We start from the raw sequence: 21,992 nt of genomic DNA on the forward strand, positions 1-21,992 counted from the left end.
AAAACAAAAATAAAACAAATAAACACACAACAAAAATCTAGACTCAGCCGGATGGAATCACACCTCGCACCGCATCATTCGTAAAGTTCATTCGCTTTAGTAAATGAAGTAAAATGAAATGAACCAACTCAGCGAAAATGTTGGTGTAGGCTCAAAACAACCATTCTCTTGATGTGTTTGCATTCCCAATTCCCATCCCCCAAAAAAAATCATCATCGTCATCTTAGCGAAGAATTCCAACCAAATACGACTATACGACCGGTGTGCGGTGAAGTCCAACTGCGCAGAAGAAGAGGAAGAGGTCACACTCATCGTCATCTCTCCGTTCAGTAAAAAAAAGCCACCGACGAACTTTGTATGGTAACAGTTGTATGGCTATATAAAAAGCTGTCTTAGCAAACATTTTAAACAATCAAAGAACGTCGCTCGTTCCGATCGTGTGTGCTTAAATTAAATACTAAACAAAAAACGCCCGCCCGCCGGTGGAACTTTCAACGAATTTTAAGGAACTCGAAAAAGGATTACAATTCATACGAGATTTTAACAAAATAAAAATAAACAAAAAGGATACCTGTCAAGAAATACACATCCTAGTGAATTTATAGAAAAATGTAAGAATAGTAATTGAATAGTTATAAACAAATGTAAAAAGGACATTGTGCTAATTTTATGGATATTTTCCTTCCAAAGTGATTGTGTGGCTTTCTATAAATAAACATTGATAACAATTTAAATGTTCTCAAAAATGTGAATTTAGACAAAAGCCGATTAAGACTCTAAATTTAAAACACGTTCTAATTTATTGTGCTTCTTGTGTTTTTAATATGATGCCTGTTTATTTAAGAACTATGACCAGATCAGCTCATATGGGCTATAAGTGTGGATTTAAGCAAGATTAAATTCCCACAAAGTGTTTTTCGTCATTTGAATTTTATAAATACACATAAGTTGTCAAGTTAACAGAAATTAACCTAAGACCGCTAGTTAAAGAGTGTTTGCATAATTAATAAATTAAACAAAACTATGAATACACAATTTATATTGAGAAAATAGAGGAATACTAGTATTAAAGCTTTCGAAAATTCCAATATCGACTCGCATCATTGTGGATACTAGACAGAAAAACAAGAAAGAACTATTTTTAATCTTATGTATCTTTTGTTTTATTTTTTTGTTGCTAAAATATTATCAAAATTTAAAGAATTTTAGTTTTTGCACAACAACATCCGCATTGGATTCAAAAAAAATATTAATGGCCATCAAAATTAGCATAAAATGTCTACAGATATATATTTTTGTTTTTTTGACATTAATGAGAAAATTGAATTTAAAATATATGGAACAGGATGTTCTCAGGGCGCTAAACTGATTTCATATACGATTTTCCGGTTCTATAAATGATCGATCGATTAAAGTGATTGTTTGATAACTTGACAACTATTTTAATTACTTTATTAATGGTTGAATAAATTATGACACATTAATAAAGATGCTTAGAACATTTTCAATTTAGTCTAAAGTGCTAAACATTTGACAGTTTTTTTTTTTAGGTTTAATAATTTTTGTTTGGATTTGATAAAATATTGATATTGGTAAAATGTTCACATATGTGAGACTGAATTAGAACTTAAGTTTGAATTAAAATAGAAATAAACATGAAATATGCAAATTTATCAATTATAATTCCAAGCATGCCACATTTCATTTAGATTTGTTTGTGATTCGTCAAAATTTTAACACGCACTGCCAGGCAAAAACATTCTTTTTTTTTGTTTAATATTATAGGTATTTAAAATCATTTCTATTTTTAGACTTTAAATTTAATTCAATCTGAGTAATCTTTAAATTTATAAATAAAAAATTAATTAAAGTAGTACAAACAGTGCGAATAAACAACAGGCAAACGAAAGAGTTGATGCACAAACCTGATTTAAGTGAAGAATTTTTTCCTTTCCCAGTGTTTTAACGATTTTTAAAAAAAAGTTGTGATTTGAAATTAATGAATCATTGAAAATGATCAACCTATACTTAATCAATCAATTGATTATTATATTGCGTTATTATTACTGTACAGTACCTCAGACACACTGTAACTGATAATTAAAATGCTAATCATCTTATAAATTTTGATTGAGTAATATAGGAACAAAAAATACTTAATAACTCATTGTCACTTACTGTATGCACATATATATTTGCATTTGTTGATTCAAATATGTATATATACTGACATGTACGTCACTAACGGAATTAAATGGATTGTAGATATAAATACTATGCGCTTAATTTAATCTGTATACATTTTTTAATAAATTTACATTTTTAAATGTGAATATTAACTCTGTCCGAATTGTCTGTTTGTTCCGCTTTAATGTGACTTGACTTTAAAATTTGTTCAAATTTAAGAATTAATTTCAACTTAAGAAAACACATAAAGGTTTTGTGATGACTTTTTGCTTTTATAATCGATTATTTTTGGGGGATTATTAAGTTCATATTGAAAACAATGTTTTTTTTTCTGTTTTTAATTAATGAAATAATCTTCCCTATAAATTAAAACATTGAATTAAATTTTTAGAATAATCTATATTTTTGTTGTTTTCAAATCGTTAAAGTTTTGAAGAAAATATGATTGGTTTTATTTGTTTAAATATAACGGAAGGACAAAATATAGTCAGTATTATATTATGAATAAATTAATAATAATTAAGTCTTTAATATTCGAAAATTTAAAATTTAATGTGATTAAAAAACAATAAAAATGGTTAAAATGATAATTAAACCAAATAAAATAGCTTATACATAGTAATAAAAATAAGGAGTAGGTGTAAAATAAACTCAAAAAGACCTCACATTCCTTTTGCATTACAAATTATCAACAACATCAATTTATAGTGATTTTTGAATGAATTTGTATTTTTTGTTTATTTGTTTTCAGTTTTAAAAAATGGCACGGTGTAAACTCATACCACTAGCAATGCTGCTAGTGTTGCATGCAGCATTTGGTGATGTCGCCTCAAATATATTCCTCAATGGCGCCTACAAGAACTCGATTGATTCGCATCCAGTATCTTCGGAATATCAAAGTTCAATAAGTAAAAATATTTTCCTGGAACATGCAATCTTCAGTAGACAAGCCCAGCCATTCAGTGCCCCGAAATACTTGCCTCCCAAAGAGTACATCAAGTGCGGTGGTGGACAACAGTGTGTTAAGAAAAATGTGTGCCAAGGAGGATACTTTACTAATAATCCAAATGGTTATATTCAGGTATGTTTTTTTCTTTTTGAAATGTTGTATCTCTTCTCGTCTCTGCTGTTTTAAGTTCCGTTTTAAAAATTCTATTATTTATTACTTTAAACTAACAAGAATTAAGTATATTTTTCATAATCACAAAGAGAGGAATTAATGTCACAGTATATTAACTTGACATAGACTAATAACTAATTTTAATTAATTTTATAATCACAAACGTGTTTATAGTTTGTAAAATTTATATTCTTAATCTTTTTAACTCGTAAATAAGTTGTTAGATAATATTCCTGTTTCTATATACGAAAATTGTTGTGTTCTTAAGACCTTTTTCTAATTTCAAGTTTCATGGTGTTTTTCGTAAAGAAGGTGTCAATTCAAAACAATAATAAGATAAATTCTAGGTACATAAATCATATCACGTAAAAGTTCGCATTTTAAGTTTGTTGTTATTTAAGATTTTAATGAAACAAAAAACTACACAAAAAATTTCAAATATGTACCTGAAATTAGAATCTATTAAAATATTAAGAGAATTTATTAAAATATCTTAAGCAAATTAAGAAGAACTTAACTGTTTCTTTCAGGCGTTTTGTTCTTAGATCTCGAAGATAGCGTTTTATCTTGTTTTCAAGATCATAAGTTATTTCAAAAAGAAGTACTATTAAGAGCCCTTAATTAGGTAATACGACTATAGGTAAGATTCATAAGTATGTCAATTTACTAAAAGCTTTTACATGAGTCCATCATGATTTTTCAAACACAAAAAGTTTTATATTTCGCAATCTGCCCACGAAAAACAAATTATGTATCAAAATAAGTGCATTTTTGGTGTTAAATATATTGGATTACGACTTGAACTAGTTCATTTGAATACAAATTATTATGTATGATTACATAACTCTCCCTCAATTTTTAAAATATGAGTAAATAAAACCAAAGTGTTTTATTAAATCGATAAAACTAGATTTTTCTGTGTAAGAATGGGTTTTCTGGTCCTATGACCTTAAAAGGTTTTCATTTTTTTTTAAATATTACCTTAATAATTAATTAAAATAAATTTAATCAATTCAAATTAAATTAAATAAGTGAATGGATGCGTTGTTACTCTGAGTTGAAATTATTCTCAAAAAACTTGCTGATCATGATACATATTTTTATTGGATCAAGTCAGTTTTTTCTAGTTTCTTGTATACTTTTCTATTACTACACAATTTGTGCCTTTAAACCTTAAAAAATTATATGGCAATATATTTTCAAAAAGCACCGCATAATTATATGAATTTTTTTGAAGATAAATATGCAATTAAGATAAAGATATTTTTCAAACCTGAATATCTTCTACATATTTTTTTATTGTGATCATCATTAAATTATTTCCAAGACAACCTACTTGGCCTAGTTTGCTTTAAGCACGCAACATTGATTTTGATTTTGATTTTTGAATTTATTTTATTTTAATTCATTTTTTATTTACGTAGCTAGTTGTTTATTTTATTGTCGTTTTTAAAATTATGACTTTTTCGTTGAAGAAATCCACCCCCACTTAAAATTGATTTAATTTATTTCCGTGTTTTATATCGAATTGGAAACATGTGCGATAAGCTTCAACGTTTAGTCTCTATACTTGTGTGTATTTAAAATCCTATAGGCTTTGAAATATTTGACACATCTTGTTTTAGGTAGCATAAATAAACCTTATGGCTTAAGAATTAGAAATACATATATCAAGATAATGATAATGTTTTGACATCAAATTAAGGTAGTTAAATGTGTGTTCATCATCTTCAATAAATTAGCAATATATACGAATCTGTTTTATATTATTTATTAGGGTTTTCTCCTTCAAATTGGCGATAGCGATAGTGATAGTGCCTTGAGCATATTTATGGTCTGCTTTATGGGTGTGAAAACTAGGTTGCTGGAATAAATTACAACATTTTTGAGTTTTTTTTCTTCTTTTCTGTCAAAAAAATAACAGGAGCCAATTGATCAGATCGTAGATAACAACTTCGTCTTAAGTTTCATGTTGAAATTCCTAGCTTAAGTGTATGTGGGTATAATATCAAATTAATACAAGTTCATAAAAATGTACAACACTTAAATAAAAATAAGAAAACAAAATGAAAACAATCAAAACAAACAAAAGACCTGAGATGAAAACTTGCTTATTAAGCATCCGCATCCTACTGCGCTGCGTTGCAATTGTATATAGTCAAGCCCCTATTATCGTAATAAACTTGAAGACACATCTACGGTATGCATAAAAATTAAGATTATATAATAAATCAAGAATATCCGCGTTTCCCAGTGTGAAAACCGTGCCTTGGTTAAAAGTTAACAAAAAAATATAAATAAATAGCAGAGTTTACAAAAAACAACTTGAAAGAAAAAAATCCCTTAAGTGCAGTTTTGTGTACCTACTCATTGCACCAGTCTTCTGATACTGATGCACTTGTGCTACCAAAAAGTACTTTGTGTAACCCAGAAAAAAATTTCGTAATCAAAAAATTATTTTCATGATATTTTGATTTTGGTATCTTGTGGTTCAGTTGTTTTTTTTTTTTTGTACTGTATAGTCTGGCACTGTCCGGTGGCACTGCAATCACATAATACAACAACAAATTACCTTATTGCCTATATAGAGGTATATTGAGAGGAAGAAAGAAAGCGGTCAGATCACCTGCTGCCCGAGAAAATTTTCATTCTTTTTAACTTGTGGTTATAATTTATTTTTTGGCGGAAACTTGATTAATTTTTTTCTCGAGTGTAAGCATCATAAAAAGAAAGTTTTTTGTACTAATATTTATTGCCATGGCCGATGGCAAAAAGTGTTGGTTTAAAAGCCCATTTAAATAAATATTCTCTTTATAACACCCATTATATGAATGACACGTGTATAGTAGCTTATGACCTTTAAATCATCGACAACCACAAAACAACTTCCACTTATATATGAAGCACCTTAATCATTCGTAATTTTGATGTTCATACAAAAATTAAAAATTCAAAATACATTTAGACGAACATTCAAAAAACACACAAGTCTACGTGTCGGTCAGCGTCTCGACAGTATGCACTTTATTTATGGTTAAAGATTTTGTTTGTTTATTTGCTTTGCAGAAATATGAAAAACGACTTTATTTACAGCCGATGGCATCTTTTCTACCATGATCATCATCCCCGTCGTCATCATTATTCGACTCAGAACCTTCTGCTGCTTCTGTCATATGCAGCAGCAGTAGACTATGGTTTTTAATGTTGTATGTGCTCAATAAGAGGCATGTCAAAAAGGTCACTCTGATGAGCAGCACCACGTCTGGTTACTATCCGATTAGATAGATATCGTATAATTTACTGCTTATTATGAGTTTGTTGTTTTTTTTTTTTTTTAAATTCAACCACCAGAGGTGGTACCTACCAATTGAATTTTGAATCATAAGATCACCACATAAGTGCATATCTTAGAATATAGCTACAAGCGCAAAAACCACACAAAGAGGTGTACGAGTACATGAACAAAACAACTCTATTAAATTGATAAATCATTAAAGATTAGTATTGACTTCTTCTTAACAATTATGATGCTTAATTTGTTGGTAAGGCGCAATATCATTTATCAAGAATACATATTGTCATCTTACAATACAAATTAAGTGTAATTATTGTCGATGATCTTGCATAACAAAGAAGCACGGAGACGAACGAGATAATTAAGTGGGATGTGGTCTTGTAAGGAACTAGATTAAATATGAAGTTATGAGTAGAAAAAGGCTTAAAGGTAACAGAATTTAAAGTTTTCTGTTCAGCTTTTTTATATTTTTGAAAGAAAGCACAAATGAACTTGTGGGTTTTTAATTGTACGATATAACGCAAAAAACGTTGGGACCAACAAAGTTTTTGAGTACTTGAGTATTTTATCTCTCAGACCAACGTTCTAGTTTACACAAAAACGGTTATTATTGGGTCAACAATTCTTGTCAAACGGGGGACAATTTCACTTTTCAGATTAAAGAATAATCAACATTTAAGGGTTTGTAACCCCGAACAGGGACAAATAATAACTTACTTTACTTAATTTTCTTCGCAATACACTAAGACATGCTAAAGTCTCGCACAACTTCTCCTTTCACGTCATAAGTTTCTTTGATTTTTCACCGAGACAAACAATTTATGTGTGACATAAGCTGACATATAACCAAGCCAAAAGGTCAGTTAACTGGAAAAAAGATGTGGTATTTTGCGACTTTCTTAGAAAATTCTGCAAAGCCTTTTTGTGGTTTCTGCTTGATTCATGACTTAATAAACCTACACATATGTATGCTGCTAGTACAATTCCAATTGATGGAAATTGACATTTATAGAGGATGGTTATTGCAGTTGCATCATTTGACTTTCATAAATTCATAAAACTTTTGACTTTCAAACAATCGTATTACAATATTCTCAATCAAACAACAACAAAAACAAAAGAGCTGAGATGACAACTTTAAAGAGTGTTAATTTTATTTTTAAGACGTCACTTTTGAATTGAAAAAATGCGCAAATACAAAAATTCAAAGACACAACAATGATGATTCATCGTTGAAAACGAATGCAAAAATTTTATAAAAAAAATAATTCACGAAATTAACACAATTCGGTAGCAAGTGTTAATTGTGATGTGAATAGCAAATCAGTTCAGTGAGAAAAAGAGAGGTTAAAAAACGAGGTTTCTTGTGCCCAGTGCTCATGTCTTGTCAGTCAAAATAAATATTGGCTTAGTTAATATTCAATGGTTTTGGTCAACAAATTAATCATACAAACAATAATAATCGTTGAACTTGATTTTGTTATGTTTTTAACATCGAACTTCAAATCATTGTTTTTGTTTTTTTTTTTTTTACAATCATCTCCGGTTTGTGTGATGAATATAAAAATAAACTTATAGCATTTTCCTGTACTTTATTATTTTTTAATTATAAAATTATTCAATATTTATTTTCTTGCAATTTAAATGTTAAAAGGAAAAAAAACAAACCTGATGATTTAATCGGTTTGCGTGTGTGTGGTTAGTTATAGAGAAAATAAAAACAAACTTATAGCGAACACAAATTATTTTACAAGACCAATTTATACACAATGGGTGCATTAGACGTAGGCCGAACACCCACTTGGATTTTCACACATATGGTGTTTGGTTTATGAATGATTTAGTTTCTTTTTATAAACTCTTAGTCACTCGATTTGATGCTGATGTTTGCGGATAGAAGCTATTGGGTGCTTAGATGATGTATCACATGCAAATAGAGGTCTGAAAGGTTTATTAACCTTTCATCTCAATCTTACTGAACACATCACACAACTGATTGATAGTTGTGCCTTCATTAGAAATGATTAATTTACTTTAGGTTTCTTTATGTTAGAAATAAATAAAATCAACTTTACATTCCATCGCCATATTACGCTATATAACCGTGCCATGCAGGCTGCAAGATAAATTCTACTTTTATTTCTCTCGCTTACATCATTAGATTAAAATGTTGAACAATATAATAGGTATAATATATTTTATTTATATGAGAAGAGAAGACCATACTAAGTAATTACTCTTGTCAACGAGAACAACTGTATAAAGTATAAAACCTTGAAAATCTATCATCATGACATTAAAAAAGCAAATCTTCGTCTTTGAAAATCAAATAAAATAAAGAAAAATTATCATAAAGAAGAACAAGAATACTTGACAAATTAACAGAATATTCTGTGACGCACTTAACAGCTTCTGGGCAACAAAAGACAATCATTTGTAAATCTAATCAGCTTAGCTTTAATTAAATTTTTAAACTTGCTATTTTTTTATTTCGTTTCAATAAAAGACTTCTTAAATTTAATTACTTAGACAAACCAGTCGTCAACACGTGTGTTTGTTTAATTTTTGTGGTTTTTGGTCCATCATCATATGAGTACCTACTTAATTAATTGGATTTGTTCTTTTTTTAGCTTTTTGACTTTCTTAAATTTAAACTTGCTAGCAATATTTTGCAATGATTTTTCGAGTATTAATCTTGCTCAATAAACCAAAATAACGATGATGAAAAATAGTTAAAAAATTAAATAAAAAAAATGATAATAAATCGTTAATACGTCAAAAGAACTTAATTGAAACAGCACACTCTGTATGAACTTATCAGCAACTATCTAAACTACCTGCTCCAAGCTTGGACTGCAATATCGAGGTTTTTCTATTTGACTAACGCTATAAGCTACAAGCATCATGTCTGATGGCATAAAATAAACTTTAAGCATTATTGACCGATAGTTTTTGCACACACCACAGAAGTGACGATGCTGTAGCTTTATCACGTGGCTGGAATCGATGTGTTTAGGCTTAAGTAACAAAGACGAGAGAGATAGAAATAATAAGTAGTCTTGTTGGTTTTCTTAGTTTTGTTAAATTAAGTTTGTTAATGTTTAGTTGTTTTATTTAAACTTTGTTTTTTTTTTTTTTTTTGCAGAACTGTGAACCAGAGACTGATGTTTGTTGTACATACCGTGCACCACCAACAACAACGACAACCACCCAACGTCCATCGGTACCTTGTTCAGGAGATTCCGATTGTGTCGCACCAAGTCAATGTACTCGAGGAACAATAAATGTTTCAAACTATGCTAAGACATCATCGGTAAGTTTAAATAAAAAAAGTGAATTTTTTCGGAGGCCAAAGTTATACATTATAAGCTTATGATGTGCTTATAATGATGTGAGTTTCGATTGAAGATGTAGATATATGATGCCTAGAGCTTCCAGACCAAGGGATTTCATCAAAATCCTTGACTGCAAGAATTTAATTTGATTAATTGAAAATTATCTTTTCAAAAATAGGATAAGGCCTTCTACCATAAACCTTGTTTATTTTCAATTATATCAAAATTACAACGATTAAATTAAATCAAGGTATGTTTTAGAATTTGTCAAAATGCCGGTCCCTTCAACATACGAGTAAATACTAATCTTAATGAGATCGGCACCAATGTTCTTTATTTATAAGAACATATAATTATACATTCAAATTAATATGGATTTCTTAAAATAAGAATTTAACATAATTTAACAATCTAAAGTCAAACATAAGAATTAAAATTCTAGCACGTGTTAATATTTCTTGTTAACATAATTAAAAAAAAAAAAATACTTTTGAAGTTCAACATTGTGTTACAATTTTTAATTATGTAGTTTAACATAGATAAAGATGTTTTTGACAACATGGTTTGAAATGTTTATAATAACAAAAAAATCAAGTGACCTGATTTAGATCTTCCCTAGCTTTAAAAGCATGTTAACTTCAATATATTCACTTTTTTTAAAAGTGTATACAATTTCAAAACTTAATTTAAATAACACCCTCAATATCAAGTCCATACTGAAATACCACAAATGCAAAAACGAAAAACAATTAAATCTTTGAAGAACAACAAAAACAATAACACTCCAAATGCATTCCAAAGCAGCCTTGCTCAACAATTTGACATATTCAAGCCACAAAGCTGCTGAATCCCATGCTCTCATTTCAATAATAAATAAGTACACGTTGGTATGCAAATTATGACAGATTGTTATGGTTTTTCTGTTCTTTTTTTGTGTTAATTTTTTTGCCACCACAATTTATTCCCAGATTCAGATAAGATAAGATTCATGCCACTGTGCGCAGTAACAACGTGCCCCTAGTCACTCTAAAAAAACCTAAAAAATACACGTTCAACAATATGCTCGATATCACATCTCAGGCAGCAAAACCAAAAACTTGACGATGAAGATGAATGAATTACAATCCATACACATATCAGAGATGTATGAGAGTTTATTGTTTTTTGTACAGAAAAAAAATTGAAAATTGCAGAGGGCTTGAGATATATTACCTAACTCACAAAGAATTCAACAACAAAGTATAGAGATAACAAAAGAAAAACGAACAGCAAAAGAAACCTGTCATAAATAGTAAGTCTTATTCAGCTTCACTCAGCTGTACCAGATAACTTGCCTCAGCATAAAACTAAATATGCAACGCAATAAACAAAAACAACAACAACACAAAAATTACAAAAACAAAACATAAAAACAACAACAACAACGAAAAAGAGCATCAAAACAAAAATTGTTGGCAAGGTCGTCTCGTGACGTTGATTATTATGCGCATCGCTTATGATCGAAACAATTAAATAATTTCGAATATCACATCAAGCACAACCATCACCGCTATAAACCTATAAATATATGCAAAACATACAACAAACAAATGATTATATGTTCAGATGCATTGTTCGCCTAATAATATTATACATATATGAGTGTAATAAAATCCATCCGACCGACAACGCCTCTAAAAACGGAAGCCCCCCTTTAACGCGTTTTTAACATATTATTCATGCAAATTATGCTACTTCCTTGGTTGATATTGATAGAGTATTAAGTCTCATCTGGAAAATAAAAATAAAAAAAAACAAGATAACATCATGATATAGTTTATATTAAGTGGTGTTTTGACTGACCAAGACTTTAAGATCAAAGACCGGAATATCATCGTATTTATGTGATTAGAAAGTATTGACCTAGACCTTGAAGCAAAGCGGCATCTTGAACAAGACTTAGACTATCTTAAATTCTTGTTAAGATTATTATTTTGTTATAATTTGCATTTCTCAAAAATCTCCAAAAGGTATAACAGAGGCCCTTGAAAAATCAGATCTAATTAGAAGTTAACAACAAGTTTTGATTGTGAAACTTTCATTGAATATTTAAGGTACTCCCTATTATACTCTTATGAATATCATCTCAAGAACTACAACACAGAGTGGAGATAAGAAAATGTATAATTTAGTTATTCAGCTCAACTTAATTAAACACCACTTGATCACGTTTTGTCGATCATCGGTGGGATGGGGATTTGAAAATGCTTTTATTTTCATTTAAATTTTTTGTTTTTATTTATTATTTAGTCATTGAGGTTAGTCGGTCGGTCGGTCGGTCGTCTGGAAGATCTAGCATCATCAGCTGTTTTTTAATTTCTTTTTTCTTCAATACAATATGTGCAATTTTCCGCCATTCAGACACCAAATAAATGTAATTGTAAATTGTCGTTGTCTGGGAAGAGGAAATCACAAATGAAATCCGCAATTGTGAGAAAAACGAAAGAGTTGAGAAGCGAAATTTATTTTTTATGTCTAATTTTTCTTTTATTATTTATTTTTATGTTCCGTTTTGCAAAGATCTACTTGACTAGCGAAATACACGCGATTATACTATTAGGGAAAATGTTATTTGTTTATTTTTTCAAACTTAAGTTGCTCAAGCTTACAAAATTTAATTATTGCATGAGTTTCTGAAAATGCATTCATCATAATTACTAATGATGTAGCAAAATACCTTAATCGGTGTGGCAGCGGCGCTGTGCCGATTTTCGACTTCATTATCTTAATAAATAATTATGTTATTTTGCTGAGTAAATACCTCTCTTAACACGGAGATTCCAATGATTATTTAATATTAGATGAATATTTAATTTTAAAATATTATACAATCCCAATGATTTGATATACAATTTCATTGTCTTCGTTAATTGGTTAGACAATTTTAGGGAGAGTTCCGGTAAAAATGGTGTTAGTCAAGAAATACAAATTGATATCATAAAAATGTGGTACTTGCTTAGAATTTTGGTTCAATGTGAGTTTTTGGAAGATTAATGTTATCCTTTGAGTGAACTTAGATTACATCAAACTTGACCCTCTTTAAAAGTTAAGTTTGGATGCATGGAAACTACTATATACACGTGTCGCAATGAGTTGATGATTTGAATTGATTTATTCCTTAAACCCAAACAAAAACAAGTATGAAATGTATAAAAGCTTATGTAACATTTCAAACATTGAGCATTCTTAAACGGCCCATTGTAGCGATTTATTTATGTTTTATAAATATCCATAAACTACATCGAACGTTTAGCCTTATCTTACAAAATGCATAAAACTACCTTAACCGCACCGCAATAAACATCAATTTAATTTCCTTCTCGTGGTATTTTGTTTAAAAAAAAGAGAAGAGAAGACCAACAAAATTTATAGCCCTCTTAATACGATTGCTGGAGTGGAGATGTCGCTTGATGTCAGTTGGTTTTGTCGTTTTAATAGCATCTGATTGATATTTGACTAAATGTACATTGCAATGATTTAAAATATATTTTGAAACGATTTCTTTTGGAAGATATTATGTTGGTCCTCCTTTCTTGTGATTTGTATAGTTTGTTATAAATTTCATCATGAACATGATGATGTTTCAATACTTCAAACTTGTCAGTTGCAAATTTTATCCGAACCTTTCTTATTCCATAGCAACAACTCAATTGTTTTGCCTAAGTCAGCGCTCAACCCACAGCATCATTAGTCTTCCTGATGACAAAAGAAAATCCCATAAACTAAATCATAGCTGACAAAATAAAAATGCAAATGTCTAGCATACCTCTATCCAATCCCCCACAGACTCCGAATAAACAAGCTTGCATGCCGTCACAAAAAAAAGACTACAAGACAACAACAAAAAAAAAAACAAAAATCTTTTAAAATTTTATATGCAAATATAATAATTATCAAATCAGAAAGATCCAATGACCTTGTTTGGCTCTTTTGAAACTTTGCGTGCCATGTGCCATGGATGCAGAAGCCACAGCAGCCGCAACTTTGGGATGTTTGACTGTATCGCCTTCGGAGTGTAGGAATTTCCATGGCATATGTTCTCTTCTTCGAAGATATTTTGTTAACATGAATTTACTATTTGAACTGTGTGATTGGTGGTTAGTAGTTTGAGTATGGATGTTTTGAAAAAAGACATCTTCCCGAGACAAGCACAAGATGCATGGTTTTTTTCGTAGATAGACTAAAATATCTTAATTGGCTGCATAATTTGTGTGTGATGGAACATTTTAAGCTTTTTTTTTTGTTTTTGTGACGAAAATTATCTTGAGGGAAAATCTCTTTGTTGGTGTTTTTTTTTTTATTTTTTGGTGACAAAGATGGATTTTTTGTCAATGGAAAATTGAGGTAGTCAGTGCACAAGGTCATAAAGCTGTTTACATCTCATCGTCAGCTTCAGGGAAACACCAATTTAAAATAAAGACATTAATTAAGGTTTTGAAAGGTTTTTCACCTGTTATGAGTTTTGTGTCAGATGGGTCAAATTACGTATTAAAACAAAAAGAAGACTTTTTAACTTCTTAAACTTGCTATGAAAGGACCGGTTTATGATTGTGATTACACATGTCCTTCCTATTATTCAAATTTAAATTTCAAACCCATGATTGTTAAGAATTTTTGTATAACCACTTTAGAGGTGTAATTTAACTCCTTTAAAGCATCTTCTTAAGGTTATTAAATTCAATGGTCAAATCTTGACCAAATTTCTTACCAATTCAAATTTTCCATTTAAGGTAGTGGGTATAACCAATATCGCATATATAATGTCATCTCAGGTTATTGCGGTTGTGGTGTTGCATGTTGCTAACACGATATTTGACACCTTTTTTTTTGGGCAAGTGGTGGCGAATTTATTTAGCATTCTACGCCTCTGCACGCGCACACCATAGTAACCTTTGTACAAGAAACATATATAATATATGAACGATACAGCACCGCACTCTTGATCTCGAGAACAACAACAACAACGACGCCAATGTGAGCTCAGGTTCATAAGGTCTTAAGCTGGATTTGCATGCAGCACAACATGTGCAAGGAGATAAGCTCAAAACACAGCCGCAACCACATGGCTGAATGTTAAAGACAAACAGAAAAAAAATTGAAACGAAAATTAAAAGAAAAACAAGAGAATATTGCACAACTATACTGCTGCATTTACGGTACATTATAGTTAATTGCATGGTTTATTAATAGCAAAGACATATCCCCATCCCTCCCCCCACCTTCTGTGTTGCAGAGTGTTATAGGCGATGAAGACTTAAAAGGAGGGGTTTTCTAGCCATTTGTAGTTTCGTTTTTCTTCATTTATTTTTGGGGACTCGCATAGTTCAAGAAAGTGTCAAATGTGAACAATTGAAGTGACTGTTAAATTGGGTTTTAAAGTGTGATGATAATGGTAATGGTAATGGTATGATGGTTGATACTGAGACGTAGTGAAAAAGTCAATGGTTAAATGCTTAATACATAGATTGGAAATAAGTTTAAATGTCTCTTATGGTTCAAAAGGGGATTTCTCATTAAAAAATGTGTTCATTGGTTTTAAATGTAAATGCTTGTTTACGAGTATTTCGATTAAATTATACGATTTGCACTTGTAACCTGTTGATTATTTTTATAACTTAATGGAAGAAAAATCTATTCAAAATTTGATATTAATTAATTTTGAAGAAGAAAAGGAGCTAATCATATTTGAAACTTGAATCTTTGTTTTTCATCGATAAAATCAATAGCACGAAATTAACAAACCATTTAATTAAATTTTAAAGTCATTTAAGTAATTTTCTAAGTAAAAAAGAGGATTTTAGTATCTTACTCTTTAAAATATCCTAAAGTACAGATAAAACCACATAATGGCTGCATCAACTTTCATTGATTCGTTAGGTGTTTTTGCTTTTGAGGCTTTTATATTCCAAATAAATAGGGCAGTTCCCAAAATTAAGGTTTGTTTGCTTTAATTTGCTCATGAACTGTGGCAGTTTAGGCGTGTTCAGACGTACATGTCTTAATAAAATGGGAATAGACGTTTAAAAGTGTGCGAAGAATTAAAATTGCCAAATATTTAGAAATCTTTTAACGTGAAAAATACAAAGTCTCTCATAATTAACATGGTTAAAGTTTTACGTTAATAAACCTGGAATTTGTGTCAAAACAAATGTGTCATTTCAATACTAAATTAAACGTTAGTAAAATGTATGACACGTTTTCTTGATTAGGCTATTAATTTTAAATATTTGATAGCTTTTCCATAACCGTTATCTGTTTTAGAGAATAACTTGACCTCACTTCTTTATTCATTTTGTGATGAATCATGCATGATTTAAATAAATGTATGCAGATCTTAAACGATTAGGGAAAAGTTCTTTTGATTTCTTAACATTTAAAAACAAAACCGTTTATATTTTTGACCAAGGATTTTTGTGTTCTTGGTATTCAGAAAATAAAAAGGAGCCATTCTCACAATTTAAATGATTTTATTCACTAAACATTTCCTTATCGTTTTATCATTTAGAAAGCAAAGACTCTTGAAGAACAGAATTAGGAAGCCCAAACTAAAAAAACACCTCATGAATATGTTCCCAGCACCACATAACTTAGATCTATATTTATGTTTCAAATATGCAAATAAATTTGCCATTTAACTTTAAGAACTGTTTAAGCAATCAGTTTGGGTAATAATTATCGGAATTAAGATTGTTAAAGTGATAAACAAAATTCTAATCAGATTTTTTGTTTTCTATATCGATCCGGAACTTCCTACTTCCTTTTCCATAAATGTATACACATCAAAAAATTTTAAGAATTCATCTCTGATGATATTTTCAAAATTTAATCCGGTTCACTATTATAATTTCATAAAATTTACATCTTAAAATGATTTTATTATATCATTCTATTCCACCTGCCCAGCCGACAAAATATATGTACATGACCTTAAATAAATATTTCTATAACATTTTTGTCGCGATTGTGTTTTGCTAATTTTGTTGTTGTTTTTGTTTTAAAAAAGAATTAATTAAATTTTAATGTGAGTTTCTGCAAAATTTAGCATAATGGATAAGGCAATGAACTTTAGGAGAATTTATTTTTTTCGGTTAATTTTTGTTGTTTTTTGTTTATTTTATTTTGAATGTTATTATTTCGGAAGTTTTTTGTTGCAATTTGTTTATGATAAATCTTGAACATATTTTATCATTACATATTAATTATTTATACTTTTGTTTAAGTTAGACTGTGTGTTCTTAAGTTATAACCTTTTTTATAAAAAATGTTTAAGCTACATTCTTCAGAATGTTTCATTCTCAATAAGCAGAACCTCTCCTTAACAGCAATATTGTTTAAGTCTAAGACAATTTATCTATGTACGTAACTACAAAGTACATTCCCCACTTTTGAAACGTATAAATGTGATGCTGCCTAATCAAACACTAAAAATCAATTGAATATAAACGTTTATGTAAATTATTAAAAAAGTAAACAATTTGTTTAAATAAATTAACTGCCACATTCATTTGAAAAAGACTTATGACGACAAAAATTCCCAAGTATCTTGCAATTCATTTTTGTATATTAACAAGAAGCAATAAATTAATTTAAATCTCGTTAAGAAACAACTATGCGATTATGATTTAACACGTTGATTGGTAATATTGCTTTTAGTAACTCGTTTAGGCTTTTAAAATTAAATAAGAACTACATAGTCATAGTTATTGCTTCAACCAGTAAAGTACAAGTTTTTTACCACATGTAATTTTTAATTTTAAGTTTAAATTTCTCAATCATAATTGGTTCTAGCTTCACACGCCTTTGAAAACGCCTCGGCAGTTACTAATTAATTGCGCTACCAGCAATCGTCAGGAACACTTTATTCAAAGACTATGGCTTCTGAAGAAGTATTGCGTCCATTTTGTGGGATAGTTAAGCAACTTATTTCTTAATTCATAAAATTAAACTTCTTGTGTGTTGCACCCAACTTATTAAACTTTATGCGTTTTAAATCCATCGGTTATCATCTCAACCACCTCTAAGAGATTGAAGCCAATTATGTACAAGAAGACGAAAACATAAGCCTCGTCGATTTCGAACGAATGAATTACTTCAAATGGCTGAAGAAGTTAACAGGTCAATAAAAAATTAGCTGCAAATAACTAGAAGCGACACGTCTTTCACTATCAGCATTCATCACTGCACTGCTTACCCACGCATGATTTCTAGGATGGTGTTTTTTGTGGAACCATTACTTTTCATTATAACTTTTCTACCCACCTTCCTAACCTTATGGCAAAATGTGCATTCAAGCATATTTGTCTCTGTAAATGTTTTGACACTGAGCCGTCATTTACGTTTATGGCTATAATCCATCAAATGTTGGCTTTGGTAGGAATTTATTAATTTTGTTTGTCTTGATATTTAGTTGCAATAAAATATTACACCTTCGTTGTCGTCTTTTTGAGGAGAATTTTATTATGATCTTTGAATTCATGATTTGAGTAAATGCATCAACTTTTTGACTTCATGTTCATGTGATGCGATGGTAAGGTTTTAATGGTTAAACGATGATAGTAAAATAAGCATTAAAGATTGTCATAAATAACAGAAATATTAAATTAGCATAAAATTTGGCCTCTGGAAAATTAATGATCTAAGTTAAAAGTTAAACTTGACTATGGTCTTTGGGTTTTCATTAATTAATCATTAATTTATATTTTTCTTAAAGGCTAATCGTTGTTATGCGCCTGAAGTGTGCTGTCGTTTACCTGCTACTGCTTTGACTCCAGATGGTTATGTTTTGACTGTGCCTGATGTTCCATTCCCACAACCACAGCCATCAATCCAAAGACCTCAAACATATCAGCCTCCAAAGCAACCCACTTATCAGCCACCAGCACCAAAACCAACAAGCTACATTCCACCTGCACCACCAGCTAAACCCTCTTACCAGCCCCCAGTTCAACCCTCATACCAACCACCTGTTCAACCCTCATACCAGCCACCAGCACGTCCAACCTATCAACCACCAAAACAACCCAGCTACATTCCACCAGCTCCACCAGCAACTCCCTCTTACCAACCTCCTGTGAGGCCATCATACCAACCACCAGCACCTAAGCCACCAACCTACAGTCCACCTGCACCACCAGCAACACTTCCATCTTATCAGCCACCTGCAAGACCATCATACCAACCACCATCACAAGCACCCACTTACATTCCACCCGCACCACCAGCAACTCCATCCTATCAGCCACCCGCAAGGCCATCATACCAACCCCCAGCAGCACCAACATACCAACCACCCAGGCCTCAACGCCCACAATACCTTCCACCATCCCCACCAGCTGCTCCAGCTTACAAGCCCCCAACTTACAATCCTGCACCATCATCACTTTCACCAGCTTACCAGCCACCAACCCCACAAGCCCCTCAGACACCACGCCCTCAACAACCCCGTCCACAACCACCAAGTGTTCAACCACCCCGTCCACAACCTCAACGTCCTCAGCCTAGTCCACCAACCGGATATCTTCCACCAAGGCAACCAACCCAACAACCTAATCAACCCAATTTAGTTGGCAGCCCATCAAATGAAGTTCCACTACGAGGTGAAGACATCCTGTCAGAGCCTATTTACCCCTCAAGGAAACCTCCAGTGTTCGGAGACAACCTTTCGCCATTCGCTCCACAAAAGTGTGCTGCAGCTCTCGTCTGCACAGATGTCAACTACTGTGACAGCCAAGGAACCATTACCAGCTCTCCATCCAATCTATCACCTCAACAGAGTGCATTCCGTGCACCCTTGTCTGATTGTACTATCGAAGGAACAGGAGCCCCAGGAAAGTGCTGCCGAGACTCAAACTACGTCGACCCATGGCCCGTGAATCCAACAGGACAGTGTGCTACAAGAAATAAGGTATGTTTGACGCGGGTTATTCATTACTTTTTCGTTGAGCCGTTCCATTACAAACTTCCTTTTCAATTTCAGAACACAAAACCACGTGGTGTAACAGACGAAGATACTTCATTTGCTGAGATCCCATGGCAAGCAATGGTCCTCAAGGAATCAACAAAGTCACTCCTTTGCGGTGGTGCTATCATTGGTTACGGAATGGTTTTGACTACTGCTTCATGTTTAGCTGGGTAAGTTTCAAACTACAACAAATAGCCCCAATTGGGCGCCATTTAAAATCTAAGAAAAAATATTAAATACAATTTTTACCTTCAGTGAGCCAACTAAGGATATTCTCGTTAAGGCTGGAGAATGGCAATTGGGTAGCGATGATGAACCCCTTCCATTCCAGCTGGTACGTGCTTCTGAAGTCGAGTTTCATCCCGAATACGATGCAGCTTCTGGAGCAAATAACCTGGCCGTCATTCTCTTGGAGAAGAACCTTCAAACTGCCATTCACATCAATCCTATTTGCATCAGCGACAAGGATCCTAGCGCTTCGGAAAGATGTATTGTTACAGGATGGGGCAAGGATGCACTAAGAAGTGAGTAACGCAAACTACTTTTCAAGACCTATTTTATTGAAACTATAACTCTCTTTCAGTTCACCAACAAGGAGCCCTTATGCACCAAACCCCAGCTGATGCCGTGAGTCGCAGTGAGTGTGGAGCCAGCTCAACACAGGTGTGTGCAAGGACAAAGTACGACGCATGCGGTGTTGACTACGGTAGCGCCCTGGCCTGTGGCACAGGCGACAGCTACACCCTCAAGGGTATCTTCACATCCGAAGACCAGTGCGGCAGCTCAGTGGCAACCTTCACAAAACCAGACATCAAATGGATCAACACTGCCTTCAACTCCAACAATCGCGCCCTCACCCTCGGCTAGATTTTAAGCTCTCTCTCCCTCTCAAGCTAAGCTAATTTTAAAAACAAATTAGAATTCGGTACCTTGGTGCAATTTCAAATCCTATTTTGATGTAAAAATTGATAATTTTGTTTTGTGTTATTATTTTTTGTGTGAAACAAATCAAAAACAAACAACAAAACTTACAACTCATATACAAACGAATACTGTCATTAGATGTTTAGTTTAATTTAATTTAAGTTTAAGTTTTTTCGTATAAGATATTTCGTATTTTTAAATTTATAAAACTTCTACCTTCTTCTAGCTCTTACCTGTAATTTACGAGTACTTGCGAGTATACCCTTAAAATTGTAGAATCGTAGAATCTCATAAGTCTACTTTTAAATTCTATGGCGGCGACTCTTTCGCTTTGTTTTGTATATTCCTGCTATTTATGATTTTTGTTAATATTATTATTATATTAATTTTTTAGTTCGATTTTATTTTTTTGTTTTTGTTTTGATTTTTATATATTTATAAACCATTTTGTCATAATTTTTTTAATTTTATTTTCCATCACACATTTATTATAATTATGTCCTAAATGTCATGTTTATTGATTTTTTTTGTAATTAAACAAAAAACAACAACAAATAATGGGAACAAAAAATTGTTAGTTTTACTTAATTTTTTTACTAAAATGCGCAAAAGTATCATCGTCGTCTCTTTTTGGAATTGGAAAAGAGAAGATGCTCTTCTTCTTTTTTTAAGAGAAAAAAATAATAGCAAAAGAGAAAATTATGAAAGCAGCGCTTTTAAGTGTAGATACGTTGTTTTGTCAGTAGACCTTTTTTGTATAAGAGATTCTGTCACTGAGTGTGTAAAATAGTAATTTTTGTTCTATTTAATAAAAAAATATTTTTTACAAAATATAAATTTGAGTTTAATTACTTTCCTGTCTACCAAAAAACTACTTTTCTTGATTGGGAACAATTATTAAAAACTTTTCGACTTGGGAGGTTTTTGACTTAAGATTGAAATGTATGCCAATGTGGGATAATATTTTGTTCAAACCATTTTGTCATATAATTTGAATATGCCTGGCTGCATGTATTTCTTACATATGAAGTTCGAAGTATTTTTGTTAAAATAGTACCACAAAATTAAATACAATTTAAAATTAACAAAAACGATAATAATCTTTTATAAATTTAGTAATTATCTCATAAA

General features: G+C 31.3%; 1 protein-coding gene across 1 annotated transcript; it reads left to right on the forward strand.

The window, feature by feature from the left end:
- Positions 1-397: 397 nt before the first annotated feature.
- Positions 398-21,698, forward strand: LOC129949154 (inactive serine protease scarface). Its single transcript, XM_056060429.1, has 7 exons — positions 398-611; positions 2,939-3,268; positions 9,748-9,915; positions 18,687-19,880; positions 19,953-20,107; positions 20,193-20,461; positions 20,521-21,698. The coding sequence occupies exons 2-7, from the start codon at positions 2,948-2,950 to the stop codon at positions 20,802-20,804; spliced, it is 2,391 nt and encodes a 796-aa protein (XP_055916404.1). The 5' UTR covers positions 398-611; positions 2,939-2,947; the 3' UTR covers positions 20,805-21,698.
- Positions 21,699-21,992: the final 294 nt, after the last annotated feature.

This window comes from Eupeodes corollae, chromosome 3 (assembly GCF_945859685.1).
Source record: "Eupeodes corollae chromosome 3, idEupCoro1.1, whole genome shotgun sequence".
Classification (NCBI taxonomy): Eukaryota; Metazoa; Arthropoda; class Insecta; order Diptera; family Syrphidae; genus Eupeodes; species Eupeodes corollae.

Bases quoted from the DNA above. Each gene is read 5' to 3' on its own strand.
- LOC129949154 (XM_056060429.1), top strand. From the start codon at position 2,948: ATGGCACGGTGTAAACTCATACCACTAGCAATGCTGCTAGTGTTGCAT. The intron at 3,269-9,747 runs GTATGTTTTTTT...TTTTTTTTGCAG, and splicing joins ATCCAAATGGTTATATTCAG to AACTGTGAACCAGAGACTGA. The intron at 9,916-18,686 runs GTAAGTTTAAAT...TTTTTCTTAAAG, and splicing joins ACTATGCTAAGACATCATCG to GCTAATCGTTGTTATGCGCC.